Raw genomic sequence first — 27603 nt, 5'->3', positions numbered from 1 at the left:
GAGTATATTAGCAAACTTCTTCACCCTAGCGGGACGGCATCAGAAAACTCATGATTGCTTCTAGGCCTGGGAGCAAGTGTCCTGGAAGGAATTTAACCTGCCCTTTCAGAGAATTTGGGCAAATTTCCTTAGCCAAATCCATCCCAGAATGTGTAACGGTTTGTCTGGCTACCCAGGTCCTGGTCCTCATTTCATTTCCACCCTCGCACTAGAGCCTGACCGCAAATGTTAACCAAATTGGTAGGGGGCTGACTCCCTCTACTGGTTTCAGTTCACTCCTTTCATGTAGGATCTGAAGTCAGTTTCCGGTGTCTCCCTGCTTATTCAGACAAACCTCCTTGTCCAATGACATGGCCACAGATCAAGAATGTATTCCCCAGATGCCCCTGCATCTGGACCCCACACTTCGGATCAAAGCCCTTGAATACAGCCATGACCTGGATCAAATATGAGTTTATTCCTCTCCCTCGGGCATGATGATCTACCCAGGGAAACTTCCTTTTACTCTCTCCCATCTGCAAAGAGCTTCAGGCACATCTCATGTCTACAGATGTTCCATTTAGAACACTGACAGTGAAGAAGGGGAAAAAATTACAAAGAGCAGATATATGAGCTCATAAAACAAAGCAGTCTATTGAAGATTCAGTGTAGGGGCAAATAGGTGTAATAAATTTAATAGACTTAAAAACTTTAATAGCCATTGCTGTTTTATTTCATTCATTCATTCATTCATCCATTCGTTCATTCGTTCATTCGTTCGTTCAGTACTTCTTCATAAATTTGTACACCAATTTGAACTACATTTGATTGCCTGGAATGTGCTTGGTACTTGATATATAAATATGAATGAGATCTAATCCTTGTTCTTAACCGTCAAAATTAATGTTTGGAATGTCATCGTCATCACCTGGACCTGTCAAATGAAAGTTTTTATGTCTGGTATGCTCTGTTAAAGAAAAGAGAAAAATGCAGTACACCTTAGTAAATTTTTAAGTATGCATTTTCTATGCCATTTTGTATAAGGGACTTGAGCATTCTCAGATTGTGGGGGTCCTAGAATGAATCCCTTACAGATATCAAGGGACAAGTTAAGTTTTGGGGGAGTCAAAAGTTCCACGTGGATTTTTGATTGCACAGGGGGTCAGCACCCCTATCCCTTGTGTTGTTCAAGATAAACTGTATAAGATAATTCCATTTAACAGTATCAGCTATTATTAGCACAAATGTAATGTATGAGCTTCATCTCTATAAGCCTTGAGTCTGGCATTTGTAGGTCTGCATCACACCTCTGGCCTTCCTAGTTATACGGCATTGGCCTTACTTCCTTACCTCTAAAAGGGGGTAACAGTAGTGCTTAGCTCATAAGATTATTGTAAAGCTCAAATGAGATAATATGCGGAAAGTACTTAATATGGTGCCTGGAAAACCCCAGTTTACATTGTATTTTCCTTTTCAAATATGCATATGATAGTTTTTGTTTATGCATGTTACATTAACAAGATCTTTCCATTTTTCCATATCTCCTTAGCACCTCCATTTGGGGTTAATATCTAAAATCAGCTGCAATTGGTATTGGAAAGGAGATTAAAAATAAAAGCAATAACCAACAAAAAGGACAACATACCCATGACCCCAATCAAAAAGGAAGTAACAGAAATAAGCAGCCCAGAGTCCTAGAAATTAAAATTGGTAAGAAACTTATTACCACCTATTAAGAAAGATGTTAGAGCACATGAAACTTCCCAAGTTAGAACTAAACCAATTGCAGGACACATTAATAAATGACAGTATCCCATTTAAGTATCAGTCTTTCAAAGCACATTTGTACTCTGTATTAAGTTACAGACACCACACTTAAAGTGAGACTTTGACAGCTGGGAGCTGATTCAAAGCATTCCAAAAATGTTAGCCAACTAGAGCTTAACAAAGGGGTGAAATACAATAGGAAAGCCTAGGTCTCTTCAGGCTGGGGAATAACAGACATGGAAGGCTCATAACAATATCCTTTCAACTATCTGAGGGACTATCTTTGAAAGGGGATTGAGATTTGGTCCATCTCTGTGGCCCAGAGGGCAGAACTAGTGCTAATGACAGAGGGAGGATACAAGGAAAGAGAAATAATGTAATTAAATATTAAAAAGATCAGAGCTGTCTAATATAGTAACACAACTATCTCTGGGGGTTGGGGGTGACATAAGAAGAGACTTTAAAGGTTCAACAGAAAATCCAACTTGATCAAGAAGCTGAACTATGAATTGGGCTGGTCCATGATAACTTTTTGAGACATCCATGGTAAGAAAAAGAAACAATGACATACTCTTTAAAACTCGTTAACTATATAAAACGAGGATAATAATATCAGCCTGACAAAATTGTGTGAAGATAATAATATGTGAAAAAGTCTTTAATATGAAAGACAGGAATGAAAATAACAGCAACAACAACACAACAGAGGAAACAGAAGACAACCTCAACTACTATTCTCAGAAAGATGAAAAAATATCACATCTGTGAGACCGAGAGAGTATATAGTTCTGTTTAAAGAAACCATCAGAAAATAAAAACAAGCTTTATAATATCTGAAATAAATTTTAACAAATGGGTTAAAAGATAAAGTTGAGGAAAATCCTAGAAGGTAGAGTCAACTGTCAAAGAGTATGGAGAGAAAACAAAAGAAATTAAAATTATTAATATAAGAGAAACAACATCTGACTAAGAGGCTTTCCTGAAAGAGAGAACAGAGAAGATCAAGGGAAGGAAATTATCAAAAAAACCACATGAGAAAATTTTCCAGAACTGAAAGATCTGGGTGGCCACATGAGAGGGACTGAATGCTCAAAACAATAGATGAAAAATTTTAAAAGAATAAATAAGAAAAGGAGAGGGACAAGAAAGAAAAGATTACTGACTATATGGGAGATTATATTGAAGGATTTGCAAAAAAAAAGCATTACTAATAGAGACACAGAAAACTAAGCAGATGAAGAAATGAGGCCATACTAATGCCAGTAAAAATAAAAAGTCATACAGGAAAAGAAATCTGAGACACAAATGATACTTACTTAGACATGCTAAGTCACTGGCCATTCATTTAACTAAAAATTGTAACATCACTCTATAGAGATGGTACAGAGAGGGCAACCCTGGAAGAAGAAATGTAAGAAAGCAAAGTACTCAGCTACCAAAATAGGAAAATAACAGATAACACCTAAATTATCAGGGTAAGAACAAATACCAGAAGAAATTTTAAAACAATTAAAGGTGGCTACTCTGGAGAATAGGACTTAAGGGGAGACATGAGGCAGAAAGTGAAGGGACTGGCAAATGCAGTTCTTTATTATGTCGTATTAAACTTGAGTTAATTATGTGCCTGTATCACTTTGGTAAAAATTAATACTGACTTTAAAAAAAAAGATTCTGCCAGTCCAACAAATTAAAAAAATTCAGAAGCCACTGAACTAGGTAACTATCAAGGTTTGTTCTGCTTTGAGACTGTTATTTGATTTCCTCATGTCCCTTAGAGCTGTTGTTATGTGCTGGGAAACTTCATTTACAAGGCAGACAAAGAAGAATTGTTAACAATCTTACTATGTTGTTACTCTAAGAGTTCAACGTTTTCAGTTTTCAAACACATATTCTTTCTTTCATCCCAGATAATTTCTTCATTCCAGTTTCATTCTTATTTTTACCTGCTTTTGTTATTTTGAACTTCTTCCTTCCTTCCTTCCTTCCTTCCTTCCTTCCTTCCTTTCTTTCTTTCTTTCTTTCTTTCTTTCTTTCTTAGTTATTTTTCCTGGGCTATTCATATCTTATTTTTCGATATTCTGTTACAGCATTGGCTTTCAGAAAGCAAGGAGACTTCTTATATTTGTACATTTGTGGGATACAAATACCCAAATTGTATTTGAAAATTAAAAATAATGCTAAAGGGAATTTACTGTTCCACATATTCCTTCTAAACATGCTTAATTTTTTACTAATCAATTAGTTACTTTCCATTTAACATTTAAATTTTTTCATGATGGATTTTTCTAAATAAAATTATTTGCTTTTTTGTGATTGCAAAACTCTGATATACTTACCATTAAAATTTAGAAGATACAATTAGCCTCCTCCCATGACCACATCAAAATTATAACTAAACTGCAGAACAACATCATTGAGAATCAACTGAAGTCTAGCTCAACAGAAGTTCTATAACTAAGGACATACAGAAGAAGCCACAAGAGATTGATATCAGGAGTGGAGACCGGAACAGGCTGGTCCCACACCATGTGTGATGGTTACAAGTGGGGAAAGATATTTCAGTTGTGGAGTGGAGGTCCACCCTAGGAGCAAGGGTTCCCCTAGGAGCGAGGGTCCCAGCCCCACACCAGGCTCCCCAACCCAGGATTCCAGTGCTTGGAAGAGACTCCCCATAACTTCTGGCTGCGAAAACCAGTGGTGATTGTGGCTGAGTGAGACTGAGGGCTGTGGGAGTCCCAGGCACTCCTCTTAAAGGGTTTGTGCATAGACTTACTCACTGATGGACTCACTCACTCTGAGCTCCAGCGCTGCCTGGCTGGGAGGGGGTCAGCGACATATGGAGAGGAACTGAATTGTCTGGCTTCAGGGTGAGGGCCGGAGGGGCAGCTGTCTCCCAGACAGAAGTGCTGACAGAAGCCATTGTTCCTTTGTTGAGCCCTCCCCCAACCCAGCTTGTACACAAAGGTGGCCACCATATCTGAGTCTCCATCAGCCCAGCTAACACTGTTCCCCCTGACTCAGTAATTTCCTGAGACTCCACCTTATCCAACTTGTGAGCCCACCCAAGCTGATTCCAGTGGCTTTTCCATACAAATGGCCTGTCTTGGCTCATGCTGCAGACTTTCCTAAAATCTCTCGAAGATTCACAAACCCAAAACAAGTAGCATCTGACCTTGGCGTGTCCCGTATCTTTTGATAAGCAGCCCCAAGCCCAGAATAGTGGTGCCAGCCTCAGTTCACAGTTTAGGCTCTTCCAAGCATCTCCAAGCCCAGCACAAGTAATCTCCATCTGCAGATCACTTTGTAACTCGTTCTAACTGGTCTCAGGCAGAACATAGGTAGCAGCTGACCCTAGCCAGAAACAAAGCACCTCCCAAGAGATCCCAGAATCAACAGATCCAGTGGCCAGTCAAATCATACCAGAACAACACTCAACCACCTCCACAAATGACACACCTAAAGGATAGACTCAGCAGGCACCAGAGCTCCACTAAAGTGGATCTTGCTCCATAGGATCAGCCCTTGCACAACAGCTCTTCCACTGTATTTATGGCCAATCCTCATAACCAATTTGCCCAAAGGGTCAATCCCTCCCATTGATATGCAAACAGCAATCAAGGCTCAAGTACATTAGGAGGGTACATACAATCTAGATAAGAGATACACCTGGAGCATCCGGCTCAGGTGACCAGGAAGACTGCACCACTGGGCCCTGCAGGACACTTTACCAAGACCAGGAGACATAGCAGCTCTACCTAATACATAGAAAACAAACGCAAGGAGGCAGCAAAAATGAGGCAAAAAAGAAACATATTCCAAATGAAAGAAGAGAACAAAGTTCCAGAAAAAGAGCTAAGCAAAATGGAGACAAGCAATCTACCAGATGCAGAGTTCAAAACACTGATTATAAGGATGCTCAATGACCTCAGTAAGAACATCAACAAAAAAATAGAAAACATAAAAATGGAGATAGAAAACATAAAAAATAACCAGCCAGAAATGAAGAACACAATAATTGAAATAAAGAATACATTAGAGGGAATCGACAGTAGATTAGATGAAGCAGAGGATCAAATCAGCAATTTAGAAGATAAGGTAGCAGAAAATACCTAATCAGAACAGCAACAAAAAAAAAGAATACAAAAAAATGAGGATAGTTAAGGGGCCTCTGGAACAGTATCAAGCATACCAACATTTGCATCATAGGGTACCAGAGGAGATGAGCAAGAGAGCAAGGAATCGAAAACTTATTTGAAGAAATAATGACAGAAAACTTCCCTAACCTGGTGAACAAAATAGACATACAAGCCCAGGAAGCACAGAATCCCAAACAAGATGAATCCAAAGAGGCCCACGCCAAAACACATCGTAATTAAAATGCCAAAGGTTAAAGACAAAGAGAGACTCTTAAAAGCTGTAAGAGAAAAGCAGTTAGTTACCTACCAGGAGCTTCCATAACACTGTCAGCTGATTTCTCAACAGAAACTTTGCAGGCCAGAAGGGATTGGCACAAAATATTCAAAGTGATGAAAAGTAAGGACTTAAACCAAGATTACTGTACCTAACACAGCTGTTGTTTAGAACTGAAGGACAGATAAAGAGCTTCCCAGACAAGAAAAAGCTAAAGGAGTTCATCACCACCAAACCAGTATTACAAGAAATGTTAAAGAGATTTCTTTAAGAAAAAGAAGAAAAAGGATCAATAATATGAATAATAAAATGGTAATAACTATATATTTATCATTGATGATTTGAACTGGAAAAGAATTAAATGCTCCAATCAAAAGACATAAGGTGGCTGAACGGATAAGAAAACAAGACCCTTATATATGCTGCCCACAAGAGACTCACTTCAGATTGAAAGACACACACAGACTGAAAGTAAAGGGCTGGAAAAATATATTCATGAAGATGGAAATAAACAACAACAAAAAAAGCTGAGGTAGCAATATTTACACTAGACAAAATAGACTTTAAAACAAAGGCTATAACAAGAGACAAAGAAAGACTCAGTAACTCCATTTCAGGGTATTTATCCAAAGAAACCCAAACCACTAATTTGAAAAGATATTTGCAGCCTTATGTTCACTGCAGCATTATTTACAATATCCAAGATATGGAAGCAACTGAAGTGTCCAGCAATAGATGAATGTATAAAGAAGAAGCAGTACATACATGCAATGGAATATTACTCGGCTATAAAAAAAAGAATGAAATCTTGCCATCTGCAACAACATGGATGGACCTAGAGGATATTATGCTAAGTGAAATAGACAGAGAAAGACAAACGTCATATGATTTCACTTATATGTGGAATCTAAAAACCAAACAAAACAGAAATAAACTCATATATACAGAGAACATTTTAATAGTTGCCAGATGGGAGGGGGGTTAGGAGGATGGATGAAGAAGGGAAAGAGATTAAGTAGTACAAATTGGTAGTTATAAAATAGTCATGAGGAATATAAAGCAGAGCATAATGAATATAGTCGGTAATATTGTGATAATTATGTATGATGTCAGGTGGGTCCTAGATTTATCTTAGATCACTTCGTAAGTTATATAAATCACTAATCATTGTATCATACAACTGAAACTAATATAATATTGTATGTCAACTATAACAGAAAAATAAAATTTTTTTTAAAAAGAGGTATTTCACTGCATATCTTGCTAGTCTTCCTCCTGTATATATTTCATGTCTACATTTATCAATTTTTTTGACAAAATGGGTCTCGAATGTTCAACTCTCTAACTTGTTTTTCTCTTAACAATGCTTATTTCTCTTGTCCTTGGAAATTCTTTTACAATATCTTTTGATTACTGTTTCACATATGGATACACATTACTTTAGCTTATTTCCAATGGTTCATTATCACAAATAATACTCTAATAAATATCCTGTGGGTACATCTATATACACATCCAGGCTGCTTTGCTTAGGGTAAGTTCTCATAGTAGATGTGCTGGGTCAGAGTATGGACACTTTTAAGGCTTAAAATAGGCCAGATTTACTTCTAGAAAAGTTTACTCATTGTACTCTGGCCAACATTTTGAGAATATTAATTTCCCCCACATTTTCAACAACAGTGAACATTGTTAAATAAAAAACACAAAAACTTTGCCTTTAGGTATGTGAGAAATACAGCCCTGGATGGGTGCTTAGGAGTCATGGCAGGCCTTCCAGAATCTGTCTTGAGGATAAACTTGGAAGTTTTCGATAGCATATTCTTGACATCTAGGATCATTTTACATATTAGGATGAATCATAAGATATTGGCAATATTTGACAGTTTTTGACCTACAAAACTGTCAACTTTGAATGGTTCGTCCTTAGAAATACATTTATAAAATTAGGGAAGGTATTATAGGTTAAGAATTGGCCAAATTGTCATTGCCTTTTAAAAGTTTCTCAGTTATGGAAGAGCCATCAATACGATCTGCTCTAATGGGTAGGCCTTGCTGTGCTTCTGCTGAAGGGATTCGACAGGCCTCTTCAAGATGTGCTATTTTGACATGTGAATTATTTTGAGCTAAAGGCAATGGAGCCCCTGAAGGTTCACAAGAAACTTTAGTTTCCCCCTTGAGGAACTTAAATTAGGGCCTTGCCTATAATAAATGTTGTCACCAGAGATAACTTTTTGTGACCCATCTATAGGGCCTATAATTACTGAATATCTGCTCTTTTTATCGTCCTAAGAATGACCTTCCTCCCCTCTGAAGCCTTGACCTGCCTTATCTCATCCTTAGCTCAGAATGCCATATATACCTCATTTTAACCTTCTGTCTCTGAACCTCTCATATATATGGAGTCTCTCTAATGTATGTGGGGTTCTCATATGTACATATGTAAATAAATTTGGTTATTTTCTCTTGTTAATCTGTCTCATGTCAATTTAACTATAAAACCAGCTGGAAGAAACTAGAAGTGTAGATGAAAGTTTCTTTGTCCCTCACACTGCCAGCCTGGTTGGATGGGTTGGGGTGACCCCAAGTGAACCACAACTGGGTATGATAGGGACTCACTCACTGGAGTCCACTGAAAGATGGCCTTCCTATAGAGAAGTACTACTATGAATTAGGATTTTGGAGAGAGAATATGTATCTGGTAAGGTTAAAAAGAAGTCAGAGAAACCACAGGAATGCTAAAGGTATATGAAGAAATGTCCAATGGATGGTGACTCTTGACTAATGGTGAAACATTTATAGCCCTGAAGGGGAAAGGTATCTGAGAAACACCATCTTCTCTAATGGAAGAAAGGTATCTATATTTGTTCAGAGGTCATGCCCACAGATAAATGAGAGAACTAGCCTGGCATGAGTGGGAGCCACAGAGTTAGCAGGAAAAAATCATATGTCATCAAGTTTCAAGGGGTCCTACAGGACATCAATAACAAGAGGCTTAAATATAACAGGAAGCATGATATCAAGGAAAGGGATCTTTTAACGAGCAGAGGAGTTATACTCTAAAACTCATTCAGCCACCGACCAGCTGTGCAACTTGGGCACACTCCTTCCCAACTCAAGACTTCAGTGTTTCTGTCCCTCATGTACTACTGTATTTTGGAAAGCCAATTGGATATTCTACTTTTAGGAGTTTATCCTTAAGAAATCTTCAAAGACATCCACTGAGATCGATCCATAAATATTTATAATAGTAAAATATTTGGAAATGTCCTATCTGTCCCACAAAAGGAAATGGTTAAATAAATATATTGCATATGTTCAAATGATGGAATACTATATGCAGCCATTAAAAATCATACAATAAAAGCCATTCAATTGTCATGACAAGTTATAAAAATAGAAGATTGCAACTGGTGTGTATAATATGGCCCCAAATTTTTAGTAAATAAGGATAATAAATGACAAAAAGTAGGAAATAAGAGAAAGACTTAGAAGTTACATGACAAAGAGTTATGAATGGTGAACTTACAGAAAATTATTTTCTTATTTGCCCTTTAAATACTCCAAATTTTCCATAATAAACTTGTATTATTTCTGTAATTTAAAAAGATAGCAAATATTCATTTTGTTCTTGAATTTTTATAAGAGTTTATTTAATGACATATGCCAGGGAGCAAGATCTCAAATGCTCCTTAATTAATTTTATTTTAATGAAAAGATTTGAAAAGTCAAATTCCTTCCAGCACTAACATTCACTGAGTCTTCTTGAAATGTCAAATGCAGAGCTATCTAGACCACATTTAAACTGTGATTTCCTACTCCTACTCTAGTTCTCCCTTAAAGGGCAGAGTCCTCCAAACCACTGGGTTTTGCAAACAGATATATCCTCTGAAACCATAAGGCAAGTTCAGGGAATGCAAGAGTAGGTAGGGGCCTAGAGTTTGGGCTGCCTTTACAATCTGAATTCCAGAGTGAGCTCACTGAGAAAGGCACATTTGTAAAAGACCACATTTCCCGGCCCTGTACAAAACTCTGGCTTTTCTTTCACAACAAATGTTTGCAGCCTGGATGGTCTGTCAGCACCAGGGGTTAAACACCTTTCCATTCTAGATAGCTGATGGTAGGGACTGTAAATAGGAGACACAGACAGAAATAGGCTATTTCTAGCAGAAGTGAACACTTGCTGTATTGTCTGCCAAAAGTCCATTTCCCCTTCTTCTGGTACCAGAACTCTGAATTTCCTCTGAGGAACCATGCCTTCCTCACACTCAGATGTCACTGACTCCTCCTTAGTTGAGGGAGGAAGGAGAGCATGGGAAAGGAGGAAAAGAGAAACAATAGGATGAACTCTAGTGAGAACTTTGCCGTCAGCACTCCAGCAAAAGTGCTCTTGTCAAGGTCACCATCGACCTCCGCTGTGCTAAATGCAATGGTCAATTTTCATTTTTACCTGGTTTGACCCATAAGCAGCATTAGACCCAGCTGACCACTTCCTCTTCTTGAGACACTCTTTACTTGGCTCCTAGGACACCATGCACCATACTCTCCTTGTTTATCTTCCTCCCCTCACCCAACACACACATTCTCTCTCTCTCTCTCTGTCTCTCTGTCTCTCTGTCTCTCTGTCTCTCTGTCTCTCTGTCTCTCAATCTCTCTCTCTTTCTCTCTCTCTCTCCTTGTTCCCAGCCCTTAAAGCTGAAGCATCCCAAGGCTCAGTCCTTGAAACTTCTTTTCTATCTACACTCATCCAGTCTCAATGCATTTAAATCCAATCTCACTGAGTTTAAACACCATCTGATGACCCGGTTTTGTATCTTCAGCGCAGTCATCTTCCCTGAACTCCAGATTTGTATATGCATCTGATCAATTCAAAATCTCTACATCAAATAGGCATTTATTATCAAATAGGCATCTCAAACCTAAAACATCCAAAACTGAGCTCCTAATCTTCCCACTTAAACCTGTTCCTCCTACAGTCTTTCCATTTCAGCTCAAGGCAACTCCACCTACCAGCTCCATGTAAGGCCCAAAACCTTGGAGTCTGTTTCCTTTTCTCTTTGTTTCCCACCCAGATTCAATCAGGAAATAGCATAGGCTTTATTCTCAGAATAGATCCAAAATCCAATCGCTTTTCACCATTTCTGCTACCATCTAGAACTGAACACAAACATATCTCACCTATATTATTCCAGTGTCTCCCAACCAGTCTCCTTCTACCCTTGCCCCATTTCAGTCTGTTCTTTACCCAGCAGCCAGAGTGATCCTTTTGAAACATGGATTGGATCAAGTCACTCCTCTGCTCAAAACCCAAAGTGGTTGCCTATTTCACTATAAATAAAAGCCAAAGGCTAAACAATGGCCTACGAGGCCCAAGAAGGTCTGTTTAGGCCAAATATACCTCTCAGCATTCACCTCTTTGCTCTCTCCTACCTAGCCACACTAGCTTTTTTGTTGTTCCTTAAACACTTAATTTCTTTTCAGGACTTTGTATTTGCTGGCCCCTCTGCCTGGAATGTTCTTCCCACAGATAGCCACACGAATGACTTCTTCACTTTTTTAAGGTATTTCCTCAAACTCACCTTCTATCTTATCATCCTGTCTAAAATCGTAATCTCCCAACACTTATCTCCCGTCCCTGCTTCAATTTTCTCCTTAGTACTTATCGCATGATATACCATGCATTTTACTTTTTTCGCTTAGCTGTCTCCCCAGATCCCTTCACACAGAACACAAGCCCCATGAGGTTAAGGATCTTGTTTTGTTTCCTGCTGTATCCTCAGTGCCTAGAACACTTTATTACCTATTCTGCAACTTTGGCATTTCTTGAAACTTCAGTCTCAAAACATCCTGTGCCCCTTGGCTATGAGGTTCATACTCCTTGGCTTGCTCCTTCCTTTCTAGGCATTCTTTCTGATCTCTTTTCTTAAATCCTTTCTCTACTCATCCTTGTATTAACATTGGTGTTTCCTTAGGTCCCGTTCTCTATCCTCTTTTGTTTTCATCCTCTACACTTTAGGGTGACTTATTCATGCCCATACTTTCAACCACTGACTCCATGTTCCAACTCCAACTCCTATAATTCTCTCGATTTTCCCCAGACCTCTCTAAGCTCAAGGTCCAAATTTCCAGCAACCAACAAAATATCTCTGCCTTGATGTCTTATGAGCATCTCATATTTAGCATGCGCCAGGATAAACTTCTTATCTCCCTCTTCTTCTGCCAAACCTACTTCCTTCCCCCATTCCCAGCCTTATATAAACATTTATTGACCCAATCATCCAAATCTAAATTTGAAAATGTCTTGACATTTCCCTCTCTTTCCCTTCCAACAAACCACCTAGCTCTCTATCTCAGACTCTATATCAGGAATATTGTCTAAATCTAGCTCCTCCCATCAACCCCCAACCCCCAGCTTAGGTACAGGTCCCCATTATCTCTTATCTACTGGATTATTGCAGGAACTCAATCCTAGTCTCCCCTCATTGCTCACCAACTTCTTGGTTCATTCCCTAGATTGATGCCAGAATGATCTCACAAAGCCAAATATTATGACCAAAGAATATAATGAGAGAATAAGTAAAAATACTTTGCCATACTCTCCCACATTCTTGTGATAATCTGTCTGTACCCTAAAAGAAATGCTTCCCCGCTCCACCCACCCATTAAACACCAATGCATTAGAATTAAGAAACAGCACTAACAGACAGTATCATCTATTCTGAGACAAGGCAGCATAACTAGGGTCAAGTAAACAGAGGACTTAGTTGGGCTTCTCGACACCCATTAAGTTGGGAACACAAAAGCACACTATGGGAGAAGAGTAGCAGAGTATGATGGGAACTCTTTGGGAAGCCTTGGGTTTATTGTTTTGCCTTTCTTCGTTTTGTTTGTTTATGTGTTTGTTGTTGCCTCTGAGTGTCTATCGTGAGTAAAAAGAGACCTTACAACGGAGCTCAAACAAAAGGCATTACTTGGGCAAGGCACCAAATGGGACAGGAGCTCACTCCCCAGTTCAACAAAGGTTTGCTCTCAGTGGGGAAGGAGGAGCAAAAGCAAGAAAACGGTCCCAGAGAAGGATCGTTCCTGAATGCCTGTATGCCTCTGGACAACAATATTGACAGAATTCTGATAGTCTTAGCTTCTCTATTTTCTGAAATATGGCAATATAGCAACAGGACTTTTGCCTAGATCTGAATTACCTTTTTTCTTTTGGCTAGAGGATTATTTTCCCACACATAGAGAGGAATTCAGCTTTTTGTGATTGCATTCGTCCAGGATGCAAACAGAATCTGAGGGAGTCAAGGGCAGACTATGCATTCCAACCATCTCTAACATTGGCCTGGGATGACTCTCCTCTAAATCTTCCTTTAATCTTTTTAGAATAAGGTGAAAAACACATATTTTTATTTGTACACCTACAAAAGGAATCTCTTTTCTTTAAAGGAAAAGGCCTTAGATTAAATAAATTTTGCTCTAAAATAGAGAGGACAACAGAAGAAAAGTTTGCCTCCAAAATAGATATGATACAAGAATGAGAGGGAAATCTTCCTTTGTTTAGTTTTTGGTTGGATACAGGAGAATGTTGTTATGAAAAGAGAACAAACTGAGATTAAAAAAAAAAAAGATTTCATGGAAACCAAAAACATTGTAACTGAATGAAAGTTTATATTGGAGATAATTAAGGAAAATTGAATCAGTGTTGTTGAGCACAATCTTAGGAAAATATTCTCAGAATACAAAGAAAAATAAATGAAGGAAATGAAAGAAGGAAGAAAGGAGGAAAGAAAAGAAGGAAGGGAGGAAGAAAAGATTAGTTTACTGTTTTACCATACTGATGCCCTTTCTCAAATATTACTTTGGTATTCCTACCAAATCATTATGAGAGGAACCAAAATTAAAATCTCAAGAATGAGGAAAAGTAAAGTGAGAAAAGAACTATATTGAAGTTGATAAATTCATGGAGTGGTGAGTTTGATTATTAATACTTAAATAAAAAGTAAAAACCCTGTGAAATAAATGACTAATAGAATTTTCAACATTGGAATTTATAACATTACCAGATTAAATAAAATAAGAAAAGAAGACACAGAGACACAAAAGCTTTTGAATTCTTATCCTTCATAACAGAGTCAAAAGTTATTCTTTTTCTTTCCTTTGATAGTAAGATAAACTTATGCTCAGGAATGTTTTTCTTTTAATTTAAGTTATCCATAGATAAAAATAAAAATAAGATGTCTGTTATTCACAGCTTTGTAGAAATACATAAAAACAAACAGTAGTCCAGAGTCTGTCTAGAAAAGAGCATAATATGAGAAACTATTTAAACACTAGGGAAAATAAAACAAGAATGGCAAGTAAAATAAATGTGAACTAAAGTCCTCTATGAAAACAGAGACTCAAATTGGATTTAAAAAGCCAGTGTTTTACAGAGGATACATCAAAAATAAAATGAAAATCCCAGCTAGCTTTTTTGTAGAAATTGACAAGCTAATCCTAAAATTCATATGGAAATTTAAGGAACCATAATAGTCAAAACAATCTTGAAAAAAATAAAACGAAGTTGGAAAACTCACACTTCCTGATTTCAAAACTTACTACAAAGTTATAGTAATCAAGACAATGTGGAACCGACACAAGGATAGACACATCGATCACAGAATAGAACTGAGAGTCCAGAAATAAACCCTCACATTTACAATAAATTGATTTTCAACAAGAGTGCCAAGAAATTTCAATGGGTCAAAGAAGAATCTTTTCAACAAATGGTGCTGTGACAACTGGATCTTCACCTGAAGGTGAGCCCCTACCTCATGCCATATACAGAAATTACTCAAAATGGATCAAAGACCTAAATGTAATGGCTAAAACTATAAAACTCTTTGACGAAAACATCAATGCAAATTTTCATGACTTTGGATTAGGCAATAGTTTCTCAGATAGGACACTAAAAACATAAGCAACCAAGCAAAATATAGATAAATTGGACATCATCAAAATTTAAAATGTTTGTGCTACAAACAACACCATTGGAAAAATGAAAATACAACCCACAAAATGAAAAAAATATTTGCAAATCATGTATCTGATGAAACTTGTATCCAGAAAATATAACTCCCACAACTCAATAATTGTTTTTTTAAAAAAACCAATTAAATTAGGCAAACATTTCTCCAAAGAAGATAAACAAATGCCTGTTAAGCACATGAATAGATGTTCAAAAGTTTTAGCCATCAAGGAAATGCAAATTAAAGCCACAAGATACCACTTCACGCCCATTAGGATGGTTGTAATCAAAGACAGATAATGAATGTAGACAAAGATAAAGAGAAATTGGAAGCGTCATGATACTGATATTGGAAATGTAAAATGATGCAGCTACTTTGGAAAACAGTCTAGCAGTTCCTCAAACAGTTAAACATAAATGTATGACCCAGCAATTTCACTTCTAAGTATATTCAAGAGAAACTAAGAACATAGGTCTGCACAAAATGTTGAATGTGAGTGTTCATAGCAACATTATTTATAATGCCAAAAAGTGGAAACACCCCAAATATCCATCCGCTGTTGAATGGATAAATGAAATGCGGTATATCCATACAGTGGAATATGTGGCATAAAAATGTCCAGAATAGGCAACACTACAGATAGAAAGTAGACTGGTGTTTGCTGTAGAGGAGATGGGGTTGGTAGGTAGGAAATGGAAGTGACTGCTAATGGGTATTGTGTTTCTTTTGGGGGTGATAAAATGTTCTAAAATTGATCTGATGATAGTTGCATAATTCTGTGAATATACTTAAAAAAACACCAAACTGTAACCTTTAAGTGGGTGAACTATATGGTTTGTGAATTATATCTCAAAATAATAATATTAACAACTATGAGTTTGTATCTTAACTTCAACAATTACTGATCGAGAGACTTTAGGTAAGTCACTTAAATACTCATTCTTCAGTTTCTCACTTGTAAGATAGGAACAATAAACAGTATCAACCTCAGTTAATATTTGTAAGGTGATTAGAACAGTGTATGGCCCAAAACATACCATAAACCTGTAGGTTAATTAACTAAAGCCGCTACCATTTCCATTTATTAAAACCTTACTGTATTGGTTTCCTATGGCTGCCATAACAAATTACCATAAACCCAGTGACTTAAAACAGCACACATTTATTTATGTTCTGGAGGTCCAAAGTCTGAAATCAGTTTCACTGGACTGAAATTAAGGTGTCTGCAAAGACACCCTTTTCTGTTGTCTAGTGCATTCCATGCATTCCATAGCTTATGACCTGTTCCTCCATATTCAAAGCCAGCAGCACAGCATCCTGCTACAGCGGTTACATTGCCTTCTCTGTGTCATCTTCCTCTTCCTCTCTCTTGTAGGGACATTTGTGATTGCATTTAGGGCCCACCCGAATAATCTCCACAGTTCAAGATACTTAATTTAATCACATCCAAAAGGACTATTTTCCGTATAAGATAACATTCATAAATTCTAGGGATTAGGGGCTATAACCTTAGTAGCCTACCAGTTAACTTTATCAACCAAAAAAGCAGAAAAAGAAAGTAAATCTATGAAAAACTCCTTATAATTATTTCTAAGCTCACCAAAATAAAGCAATAACAAAAACATTAATTAAAAGATGGTATGAACAACATTTTACATAGCTTAAATTAGAAAATATGAATTCTGCACTATTAATTTCTATTTATCAACGCTTGTTCACTGGCAACTTTTCCATTCCTCCCTACCCTACCTTTTCAGTGCAATGCCTAAAAAATTATTTTGCTGATAACACATCTCTTCAGATATCTTCAGATATCTTTTTGTGAATTTGTCTGAGTCTTTATCCACTGAGCAATACTGTTCTGATTTTATGGTTCGGAGATTTTGACCACTGCTTCCTAAATCCTGCCAATCAGAGGCCCCTCCTGGCTCTGGCTTCTGGGGTCTATCATTGTTATTTGGAAAGGAAAAGTTTGATAATTTTCAGTCCTACTCATTCCATGCTTCTTAAAGTTATGTAGCCATACAAGTCTCAGCTGCCTAAGATGGCATCAGAGAACTTTATCTTATCTTTTTTTTAATCTTTCCCAAGACTATTTCCTAAGACTTCTTCTCTGCCATCTACTTTACCTTCCTTTTGTATTCCCAACTCCCCATCACCACTCCTTTTTTCTAACAAGCCACAATAAAAATGATTCACATCTCATTTTTCTCCCTAGAACTGAAATTCTTGTAGGTATCAATAGAAGTATACAAAAGTAAATGCGTATATACTATAACTTCACATAGGAGAAAATTATGGTTGGGAAGGGATTATCATATAATTAAAATGGCTGGATAGATTTACAAATATCCAATTTTATTATCTTAAAAACAGAGTATATCTTATTCACAAACGATCACAGATTTATAAAAATTCACTACATGCTTAGGTACAAAGAAACCTTAGAAATTATAAAGCCATATTCTCTATTATGAATAAAATAGAAAATTAATTTGAATTAGTGGTTCAAACTAAAATAACGATCACTTGGAACTTAAAAAATATATCATACTGGGTTAAAAGGACAATGAAAACTCAATATCAAACTATTTTGAGAGCTACAACATCACAGATAAAAATGTATTGGATCTGTTCACAGCTATAAGCTTCTGAATAAAAACACTAAGAGAAGATTCAGAAAAACAATTGCAAATATGGCAGAAAAACCTGAATATCTTTATTTTATAAGAGTTCACATAAATTAATTTAAAAATATCAAATCCAAATAAGTAATAAAAAGGCAAAGGATGTAAACAGACACTATACAAAAAAAGCACATTATGTGAAAAATGTCTCATTTACTGGTAATTTAAGAAATACAAACTAAAACAACATAAAAGTAGATAAAGTTGCTTAAACAAAAACACCCAAACTGTCAGAAATGCAGCAAAACAGGAACTGCTTGTGGGAGCATGAAGGGTCCACCCTAAGGGAAGGCAACTTGGCAACAGTAATCAAGAACTTTAAAAAATATTTACAAGTTTTAACCCAGTAATTCCACTTCTGGGATTCCACCCTCAGCGTGCAGGCCTACATATGGAAAAACTTCATGCACAAAGACGTTTGTTGGAAATGGAAACAACCTAAATGTTCAATAACAGGGGAATTGTTGAATAAACTGCGTGACTATAAAAATTATGCTAACAAAGACTATGCTATAAAATACCCGTGCTTCCCTGCTATGCTTAAAGCCAGGCTTCAAGATCGTATCTATATACAGTCTATGATCACGATGCCAGCTCCTAATTTTTCAAGGTCCTAGTCAAGTAAATACTAAAGGCCAGAAACAACCCAGGCATAGTAAAAGAAACAAAGTATTGTCACAAGTGATTGTTTTTCTTCTCCTCCTAATCTATATTTTCATGTTTTTCTAATGGACATGTTCCATATTACTTACACCCTTATGCACATAAAGGAACTGTCCTCATTCCTCCTGTGAATCAAAAGGAAACACCTCTTTATGTAGGGTGTGTGCTACCATTGTTCCTGGGCTTCTAGAGTCATTGTGATATTCTAGCACAAAATCTGCAGGGTGGAAGCATGTTAGGCAAACGCTCCCCGCCTTCTTTTCTCTAACAAAAATTCCATCAGCCCTCTCTGCACCCACTTTCCTCCTCCGCACCTGGGATGATTCCCACCTTACTTCCACAGTGTGGAGACAAGGCCCCAGGCAAGCTGCTCCCGGTCCCAGAGCCCTGAGTCCTTGCTACTCCCTGCATGGCTGCTACCTGCAGTCCCCTGGCACTCCAGACACCCAGCAAATGGTTCTGGAGGCAGCCACATGTTCTGCTCCGTTGCTTCTCAGGTTGGAGGCAGCGAATGAAAGTAGCTTATGGACATTTGAAGCCATGGAGAAAAGGTGGGAGATATTTAAGAAATCTCATCACAGGACCTTTTTGTGTAATAATAGTTTGTGTGCGATGAAGGTTTAGTCTTGTTTCTTGAATGGCAAATTGGAGGTCTCAACTGCCTATTCTGGATATATATTAACTGAATGAACAAATGAAAGAAAAGAAAGAGAGAGAGAGAGAGAGAAGAAAGAAAGAAAAACGAAAGAAAGAAAGAAAGAAAGAAAGAAAGAAAGAAAGAAAGAAAGAAAGAAAGAAAGAGAAAGAAAGAGAAAGAGAGAGAGAAAGAAATAAAAAGAAAGAAAGAGGCTTCCTATTATCCTGCAATCACATAGCTAATCGCTAACTCAAAGTGGTGGCTTGTGGGGAGGGGAGAGCAATACTGGGGAGTAGCTTGGTCATTTGGTACCAAAATAAGCCCTGACACTAAGGTATGCAATAACCCTATAATGTGGCTAGTCAAAGAATGGCCTATGGAGTGGCAGCATTACAGTCACTTGCGAGTTTTTTAGAAATGCAGAATCTCAGGCCTCACCCCAGGGCTACTGGGTCAGAATCTGCATTTTAACAAGATCCCCAATGATGCACATGCATGTTCAAAGTTTGAGAAACACTGCCTCAGAACACACACACGCATTCACCAAGACAAAGCTAGTGCCTCTGCTCTTCTGTGCTTCCATCAAACAATCAAGGGGTTGGATCATTCTTCACCACAGGGCCGCCCGAAAGCCTTCCCCCAAACTGCTTCATGGAACAGAGCTCACCAAGAATAGACCCTATGCGATTTGTCCCAGGTCTCACCTTCACTCTTTAGGGACTGAGCCCAGCACCACACAATTCAAAGTGACAGGTGGGATTACACATTAATGCCCTTGGGCACAGTCACTGGATAGAGTGCAGAAACAACCAAAAAGACAATACAAAGGAGAAAATACTCTTAAAACACAGCTCAGCCAAGTAAAAGCAAGACCTATCACCGACATTTGTAAAAACGATTTACCACATGTGCCTAATGACAATCATGATTAAGGAAATAATTTAATATGCAGCTAATTACTTTGTAAAGGTTTATTTGATTACATGATTTGTAAGTCTAAATTCATAGCCAGGGCTAAAATTTGAACTCCTGCCTTCCAATCTTCAGGATGGACATGTAAATAGGTTCCCTGCTGAGAACTTTAAAAAGGCGAAAGAGCTTTTTACTCTTAAATCTAGGCAATGGTTTTGATAAAAGAGAGGGAAAAAAAAGTCTTTAAGCATCACTGGCTCTGAGAAGGGCCTTGCTGTGAGCACCAGAGCCTACTCAACTTTCTAAGTCCAAATGAAGTGTCCCATCCTTTGAGAAGTTTTCCCAGAAATCATCATTCCCTATTCTGTTTCTCATGGCATTTTCTTTAGACTTCTATTATGGCTCTTAGGGAGGCAGGAGAACTTACGCATTAGGAACCCAGGCTTTGCAGCCTAACTATATAGGTCTAAATTCCCCCTCTGCCTATTACTAGCTGTGTGACCTTGGCCACATAACTTCATTTCAAAGCTGTAAGATGCAAAAATATATATCATAGGTTTACCGTGAAGATTATGTGAGACAATGCATATAAAAATTACAGTGCCTGGCACATCATAAATAATCAATGTTAGTGATTATTACCAGCACTTCACAAAGTCTGACTGTAATTAGAGTTGGTTGTATATGTCTATCTTCCTCACTAGACTGTGAGCAAACTGTTTATACCCCACATATCTGGCATAGCGACTTACAAATGGTAGACACACAATAATATTTGTCAAACTGGTTTGAAGGTATGCCAGGAAGAGGAAAGGGAGGGTGCTAGAAACAAGTTTAATGTACTTTATTTTATCCAGGGCTAACTTCTGTAGTGTTTGTTTTTCTCCTATTAATAACCAGAGTATATTGTCTCAGACTATGCTATAAAATGGGGCTGGAGAGACACTATTTCTGGAACCAAATGTTCTGTTCAGAGAAAGTGAGGTTGTGCTATGAGGCATCTGAAATCTCCAGTTGTTCCCCGGCTGAGGGGGACATGGGGGCTGAAGTTCAGATGGAGCTAGACTGGCCAAACTGGGTGCCCTGGCCTGGGGCTACATCAGCTCTGAATATCACCCACCTAGTGAGGAAGCTTTTAGTTTCTCAGTATATCCACTTAGAGGAATGTCTTTATAGATAGCACAAAAGAGCTGTATGTACCAGCAGGAGCTCTACAGCAACTCAAAGTTCTCCTTTTTAACCAGTGTGCTGACTCTTGGATGAACATCAACTAAAATAATACTTCGCTTACTAAATATTTATTGAGTGCCCATTACATGCTAAACATTGCTCTAGACATTGCAGATCCAAAGGTGAATAAAGAAATTATAGTCGGGCAAGGAGGAGGCAATGCAGAGGGAAGGAATGTATACAAGTATGATAAGCCACCTTAGGAATTAAGGGATGAGGTGTAGAAACATCCAAGATAGGGCCTAATCTAATGCTGGAAGGCTTAGAGAAGGCTTAAAAGGAAACTAACAACCAAAATAAGGCTTGAAAGAGTGATCACAACAGCTAATGTTTATTGAGCATATACTATATGCATGAGGCCCTGTTCTGAGAACCTTGCATGAATCCTTCATTTAGTCCTTACAACTCTATGAGGTAGATATTATCATCCTCTTCATTCAACGGATGAGGAAACTGAGGCACACAATTAGTAATGGTGGAGCTGAGATTCAAACCCAGGCAGCTTGGCTCCAGGCTGAAAGCAAAGGAGAGAGCCAGAGAGGTCTTACGGTAGAGTTAAGTCCCTTGCAGCAGCATTCTGGGAGGGAAAGAAGCAAGGTCTTTTTTAGGAACCGAAAGTAGCTGGGGTTGGGGACGTAAGTTCAGAGATGACTGGACTTGTTCTGCAGGTTAGAAGGGAAACCAGAGGCAGAGGATGTCTTGTGTAGTCTAGCTGGATGATTCTTGTCACCTAACCCCTCCTGGCCTCAGTCTCTCCTTTCTGTAAAAGGCGTAATGACAATACCTGGGCTCTACCATAGAGAGGGGCTCTGAGCACCAAACGAGAAAAAAAAAAAAGAAGTATGTGAACTTGATAGGAAAGCACAAATTCCTTCCCAGACTGGAGATTTCATCAGTATCATCTCTCCAGTAGCTTCAAGAGTTTGCAAACCCGAGATCCACAGTGTCAGGGCAGTAGCGGGAGCCTTGGAAGTGGAGCAACACTGTAGGGCGGAGAGGCGGAGGTGGGGAGTAAAAAGGCCGGCGGAAGCTGTGTCCGATCACCTGCATCCAAATTCAGCACTTCAACTGCGAGATCCCAAGGCAAGCTACTCTCCCACTGCCTCAACTCTGCCATCTGAAAAATGGGGATGGTAACGTAGCACTCATTTCCTAAGTTGATGTGAGGAATAAATAACACGTGTCACATGCTTGGAATGGCTCCCGGCACAGAGGAGATTTAGTAAAAGTTAACAGCTATCATTATTATCCTTATTAAGAAATCTTCCGGCTACTCATCCCATTCCTCCGTGTTCTATATGGTTAAAACGTGTGCGGATATTAGAAGTTAGAGATAATGAAGAAGGTTTGCAACCTTACACACCCACACTGCATCAGAGATTCTTCCTGGCTCCTACTGGCTGGCAAGCAGCTGGCTCTCCGGGCAGAAAATGCCCAAAAGAGGTAAAAGATAGAGACTGCACACCATCTGTGCAAACCAGGCTGCTCTTGTAGTTTTTAGACAAAATCTAAATATAGTAAGTCAGATATGCCTTGCTTTCTTAAGATAAAACTGTCCTTCGCCCTCCACCTTTTCTCTCCCCTCCCTCCCCCATACACATACAAACTCCCCCACACGTCCCAAGAAACTTTCGGTCTTTTGCAAGACATACTGTGGGATCCTGTTGTGATAGCCTCTTGCCACATTAACTTCTCTAACTCCCTGCAGAGAAGCCTTTACTAAATCCACAACAGGCAAGCACGCAGGAAATTCGAGAACAAAACAAATCTCCTACACACGGAGCCCAGCATCTTCAAGCAAATACGCCGAGGTACAGACCCGACGCGAGATGACTCTGGACTGTAGATGAGGCAGCTCTTAAACTGCAAGGGGACCAAAGAAGTCATTTGCCTCTGAAAAACCAGCTCTGAATACAAATGGTAATGAATATTCATGAGTCCCTTCAGCTGCCTCAAAGCCACCCTTGACTATCACCTCGGGGCTTTGCTTCCTAAAAAGCTTCCCGAAGTTGTTTCTCTGCTCCCTCTCAGAAGGAGAGGGTGGGAAAGTTCATTTCGGGTTTTTTGCCTCTTGCTCTTTCAAGTACTCGCTTTTGGTCTGGGCTTTTTGGGGGGCGCCGGGGTGCGGGGGGGGGGAGTCCGCCTTTTTTGTTTGTTTGTTTGTTCTTTTAAGGATTCGGATCAAATCAATTTTGCTCTTACCCTTTACATCTTCCATAACTGGCAGCTTTTGTTTTCTTCCTCTTTGCTCTTTTTTTTTTTCAGCCTCTGCTTGCTGTGGTCGGTCTCAGTTGAGAGAGGTACTCAAGGAACAGAGATATAACAGACCCTCGGGCTCGTGGGAGGGGCTAAATTAGCCGGCCCAGTTTCGGAAGGAACTTCAAACCCTCTGTCTTTTTCATTGACTGGAAGCGACAGATTGGCCGAGGAGCCCAGTTGCTCATTTCCCTAAAGCCACCAGACGGCTTCCCTAGGTTGTAACTCGGTATTCCTGAATGTTCAAATATTTTGCGCGCGCGCTCTTCCTCTCTTTTTGCAGAAATCCGTTTTCCCCCTTGAAAAATGTATCCTGGCTACAAGCAAAAAAGAAAGAAAAAAGAAAAATAGCAACTCAAAGTTCTCCTTTTTAACCAGTGTGCTGACTCTTGGATGAACATCAACTAAAATAATACTTCGCTTACTAAATATTTATTGAGTGCCCATTACATGCTAAACATTGCTCTAGACATTGCAGATCCAAAGGTGAATAAAGAAATTATAGTCGGGCAAGGAGGAGGCAATGCAGAGGGAAGGAATGTATACAAGTATGATAAGCCACCTTAGGAATTAAGGGATGAGGTGTAGAAACATCCAAGATAGGGCCTAATCTAATGCTGGAAGGCTTAGAGAAGGCTTAAAAGGAAACTAACAACCAAAATAAGGCTTGAAAGAGTTATCACACAGCTAATGTTTATTGAGCATATACTATATGCATGAGGCCCTGTTCTGAGAACCTTGCATGAATCCTTCATTTAGTCCTTACAACTCTATGAGGTAGATATTATCATCCTCTTCATTCAACGGATGAGGAAACTGAGGCACACAATTAGTAATGGTGGAGCTGAGATTCAAACCCAGGCAGCTTGGCTCCAGGCTGAAAGCAAAGGAGAGAGCCAGAGAGGTCTTACGGTAGAGTTAAGTCCCTTGCAGCAGCATTCTGGGAGGGAAAGAAGCAAGGTCTTTTTTAGGAACCGAAAGTAGCTGGGGTTGGGGACGTAAGTTCAGAGATGACTGGACTTGTTCTGCAGGTTAGAAGGGAAACCAGAGGCAGAGGATGTCTTGTGTAGTCTAGCTGGATGATTCTTGTCACCTAACCCCTCCTGGCCTCAGTCTCTCCTTTCTGTAAAAGGCGTAATGACAATACCTGGGCTCTACCATAGAGAGGGGCTCTGAGCACCAAACGAGAAAAAAAAAAAAGAAGTATGTGAACTTGATAGGAAAGCACAAATTCCTTCCCAGACTGGAGATTTCATCAGTATCATCTCTCCAGTAGCTTCAAGAGTTTGCAAACCCGAGATCCACAGTGTCAGGGCAGTAGCGGGAGCCTTGGAAGTGGAGCAACACTGTAGGGCGGAGAGGCGGAGGTGGGGAGTAAAAAGGCCGGCGGAAGCTGTGTCCGATCACCTGCATCCAAATTCAGCACTTCAACTGCGAGATCCCAAGGCAAGCTACTCTCCCACTGCCTCAACTCTGCCATCTGAAAAATGGGGATGGTAACGTAGCACTCATTTCCTAAGTTGATGTGAGGAATAAATAACACGTGTCACATGCTTGGAATGGCTCCCGGCACAGAGGAGATTTAGTAAAAGTTAACAGCTATCATTATTATCCTTATTAAGAAATCTTCCGGCTACTCATCCCATTCCTCCGTGTTCTATATGGTTAAAACGTGTGCGGATATTAGAAGTTAGAGATAATGAAGAAGGTTTGCAACCTTACACACCCACACTGCATCAGAGATTCTTCCTGGCTCCTACTGGCTGGCAAGCAGCTGGCTCTCCGGGCAGAAAATGCCCAAAAGAGGTAAAAGATAGAGACTGCACACCATCTGTGCAAACCAGGCTGCTCTTGTAGTTTTTAGACAAAATCTAAATATAGTAAGTCAGATATGCCTTGCTTTCTTAAGATAAAACTGTCCTTCGCCCTCCACCTTTTCTCTCCCCTCCCTCCCCCATACACATACAAACTCCCCCACACGTCCCAAGAAACTTTCGGTCTTTTGCAAGACATACTGTGGGATCCTGTTGTGATAGCCTCTTGCCACATTAACTTCTCTAACTCCCTGCAGAGAAGCCTTTACTAAATCCACAACAGGCAAGCACGCAGGAAATTCGAGAACAAAACAAATCTCCTACACACGGAGCCCAGCATCTTCAAGCAAATACGCCGAGGTACAGACCCGACGCGAGATGACTCTGGACTGTAGATGAGGCAGCTCTTAAACTGCAAGGGGACCAAAGAAGTCATTTGCCTCTGAAAAACCAGCTCTGAATACAAATGGTAATGAATATTCATGAGTCCCTTCAGCTGCCTCAAAGCCACCCTTGACTATCACCTCGGGGCTTTGCTTCCTAAAAAGCTTCCCGAAGTTGTTTCTCTGCTCCCTCTCAGAAGGAGAGGGTGGGAAAGTTCATTTCGGGTTTTTTGCCTCTTGCTCTTCCAAGTACTCGCTTTTGGTCTGGGCTTTTTGGGGGGGCGCCGGGGTGCGGGGGGGGGGGGAGTCCGCCTTTTTTGTTTGTTTGTTTGTTCTTTTAAGGATTCGGATCAAATCAATTTTGCTCTTACCCTTTACATCTTCCATAACTGGCAGCTTTTGTTTTCTTCCTCTTTGCTCTTTTTTTTTTTCAGCCTCTGCTTGCTGTGGTCGGTCTCAGTGAGAGAGGTACTCAAGGAACAGAGATATAACAGACCCTCGGGCTCGTGGGAGGGGCTAAATTAGCCGGCCCAGTTTCGGAAGGAACTTCAAACCCTCTGTCTTTTTCATTGACTGGAAGCGACAGATTGGCCGAGGAGCCCAGTTGCTCATTTCCCTAAAGCCACCAGACGGCTTCCCTAGGTTGTAACTCGGTATTCCTGAATGTTCAAATATTTTGCGCGCGCGCTCTTCCTCTCTTTTTGCAGAAATCCGTTTTCCCCCTTGAAAAATGTATCCTGGCTACAAGCAAAAAAGAAAGAAAAAAGAAAAATGGTATTAACTTATTGCAATTTTCAAGCCAGATAACAAAAAACTTGTTACCTTGATACCCACTGGAAAAACTGCAGGACGCAAGGACAGTTCTTCCCGCCCTATGAAGCCGATCACTTCTGGTCCCCTGAGGAGCATTCCCTTTACAAGGCTTACTAGACCAGAAGAGCAATGGATCACCCAAGCGATAAACCCGTGGCAGAAATCGTGTTGCTAGACGGAAGTCTGGGTGGAACAGCAGAGGAGGTTGCGTGCTGGGAACAACTCTTTAGCTGTACTGACGCAAGTTGTCTACCTTTTTTTTTCCAAACTGTGACCTCGTCCTGCCCCTGAAGTCTTCTGAGTAGGAATTGCTATACCCGGGCTTTGTCAAGATGACCCAAATGCAGATGAAAGGCTGACCAAAAGATTACAATACTGTGTTTACAAAGTTATCTTGAAATCAGGGCAAAAGTTAACCCTCTGCCGAGGCAGCTTCTCCCTCCACAACGCTGTCAGAAAGCTTAGCATTTTAGTTTTGAAAGAAACCTTAGATATCTAGCCTAACCGAAGTTTGAGATGTGGAAAACTTAAGCCATACACTCACTATCACACAGAACAGGTAGTGAACAGGTAGCAGTCTCTCTTATTTGCTAACATGCTCCTCAGCACTTAATCAGTTTCTCCCCCAGCGTAGGCTCTCAGTAAATATTTAATGAGTGGTTGAATTAATGAATGAATAGTAGCAAAGCAGGACTGTAGATCTGGTTTCCTGATTCTTAGTTCATACTTTTTCTACATTGCTTCTCCAACATGAGAATTTTTGTCTAAAGCTAATTATACAAATTTGTGACCATTGAAGATTGTTTTCGATTCTATATAGAAAATATGTTCTGAATTCTACAGTCACGCACTGCTTAATGCTGAGGACATGTTCCGAGAAATGTGTGGTTAGGCAATTTTGTCCTTGTGCAAACATCACAGAATGTACTTACACAAACCTAGATGATATGGCCTACTACACACACAGAGGCTATATGGTATAGCCTATTGCTCCTAGGCTACAAGCCTGTGCAGCATATTACTGTACAAAACGATGTACGAAATCAAGTA

The 27603-nt window shown here is 39.4% G+C and overlaps 1 protein-coding gene across 1 annotated transcript in view; it reads right to left on the bottom strand.

Moving 5' to 3' along the window:
* The window catches only part of ENTPD1 (ectonucleoside triphosphate diphosphohydrolase 1), a 78489-nt gene extending 54924 nt beyond the window's left edge, over positions 1-23565 (bottom strand). The window contains exon 1 of the mRNA XM_011373968.2: positions 23490-23565. Coding sequence (XP_011372270.1) covers positions 23490-23505 — 16 coding nt within the window. The 5' untranslated portion in view covers positions 23506-23565. The remainder of the gene's footprint in view (positions 1-23489) is intronic.
* Between the last annotated feature and the right edge of the window lie 4038 nt (positions 23566-27603).

The sequence above is a fragment of the Pteropus vampyrus genome, unplaced genomic scaffold (genome assembly GCF_000151845.1).
Source record: "Pteropus vampyrus isolate Shadow unplaced genomic scaffold, Pvam_2.0 Scaffold238, whole genome shotgun sequence".
NCBI classification, from domain to species: domain Eukaryota; kingdom Metazoa; phylum Chordata; class Mammalia; order Chiroptera; family Pteropodidae; genus Pteropus; species Pteropus vampyrus.
The sequence above is the reverse complement of the archived record's forward strand: the minus strand, read 5'-3'. Positions and strand labels throughout refer to the sequence as shown.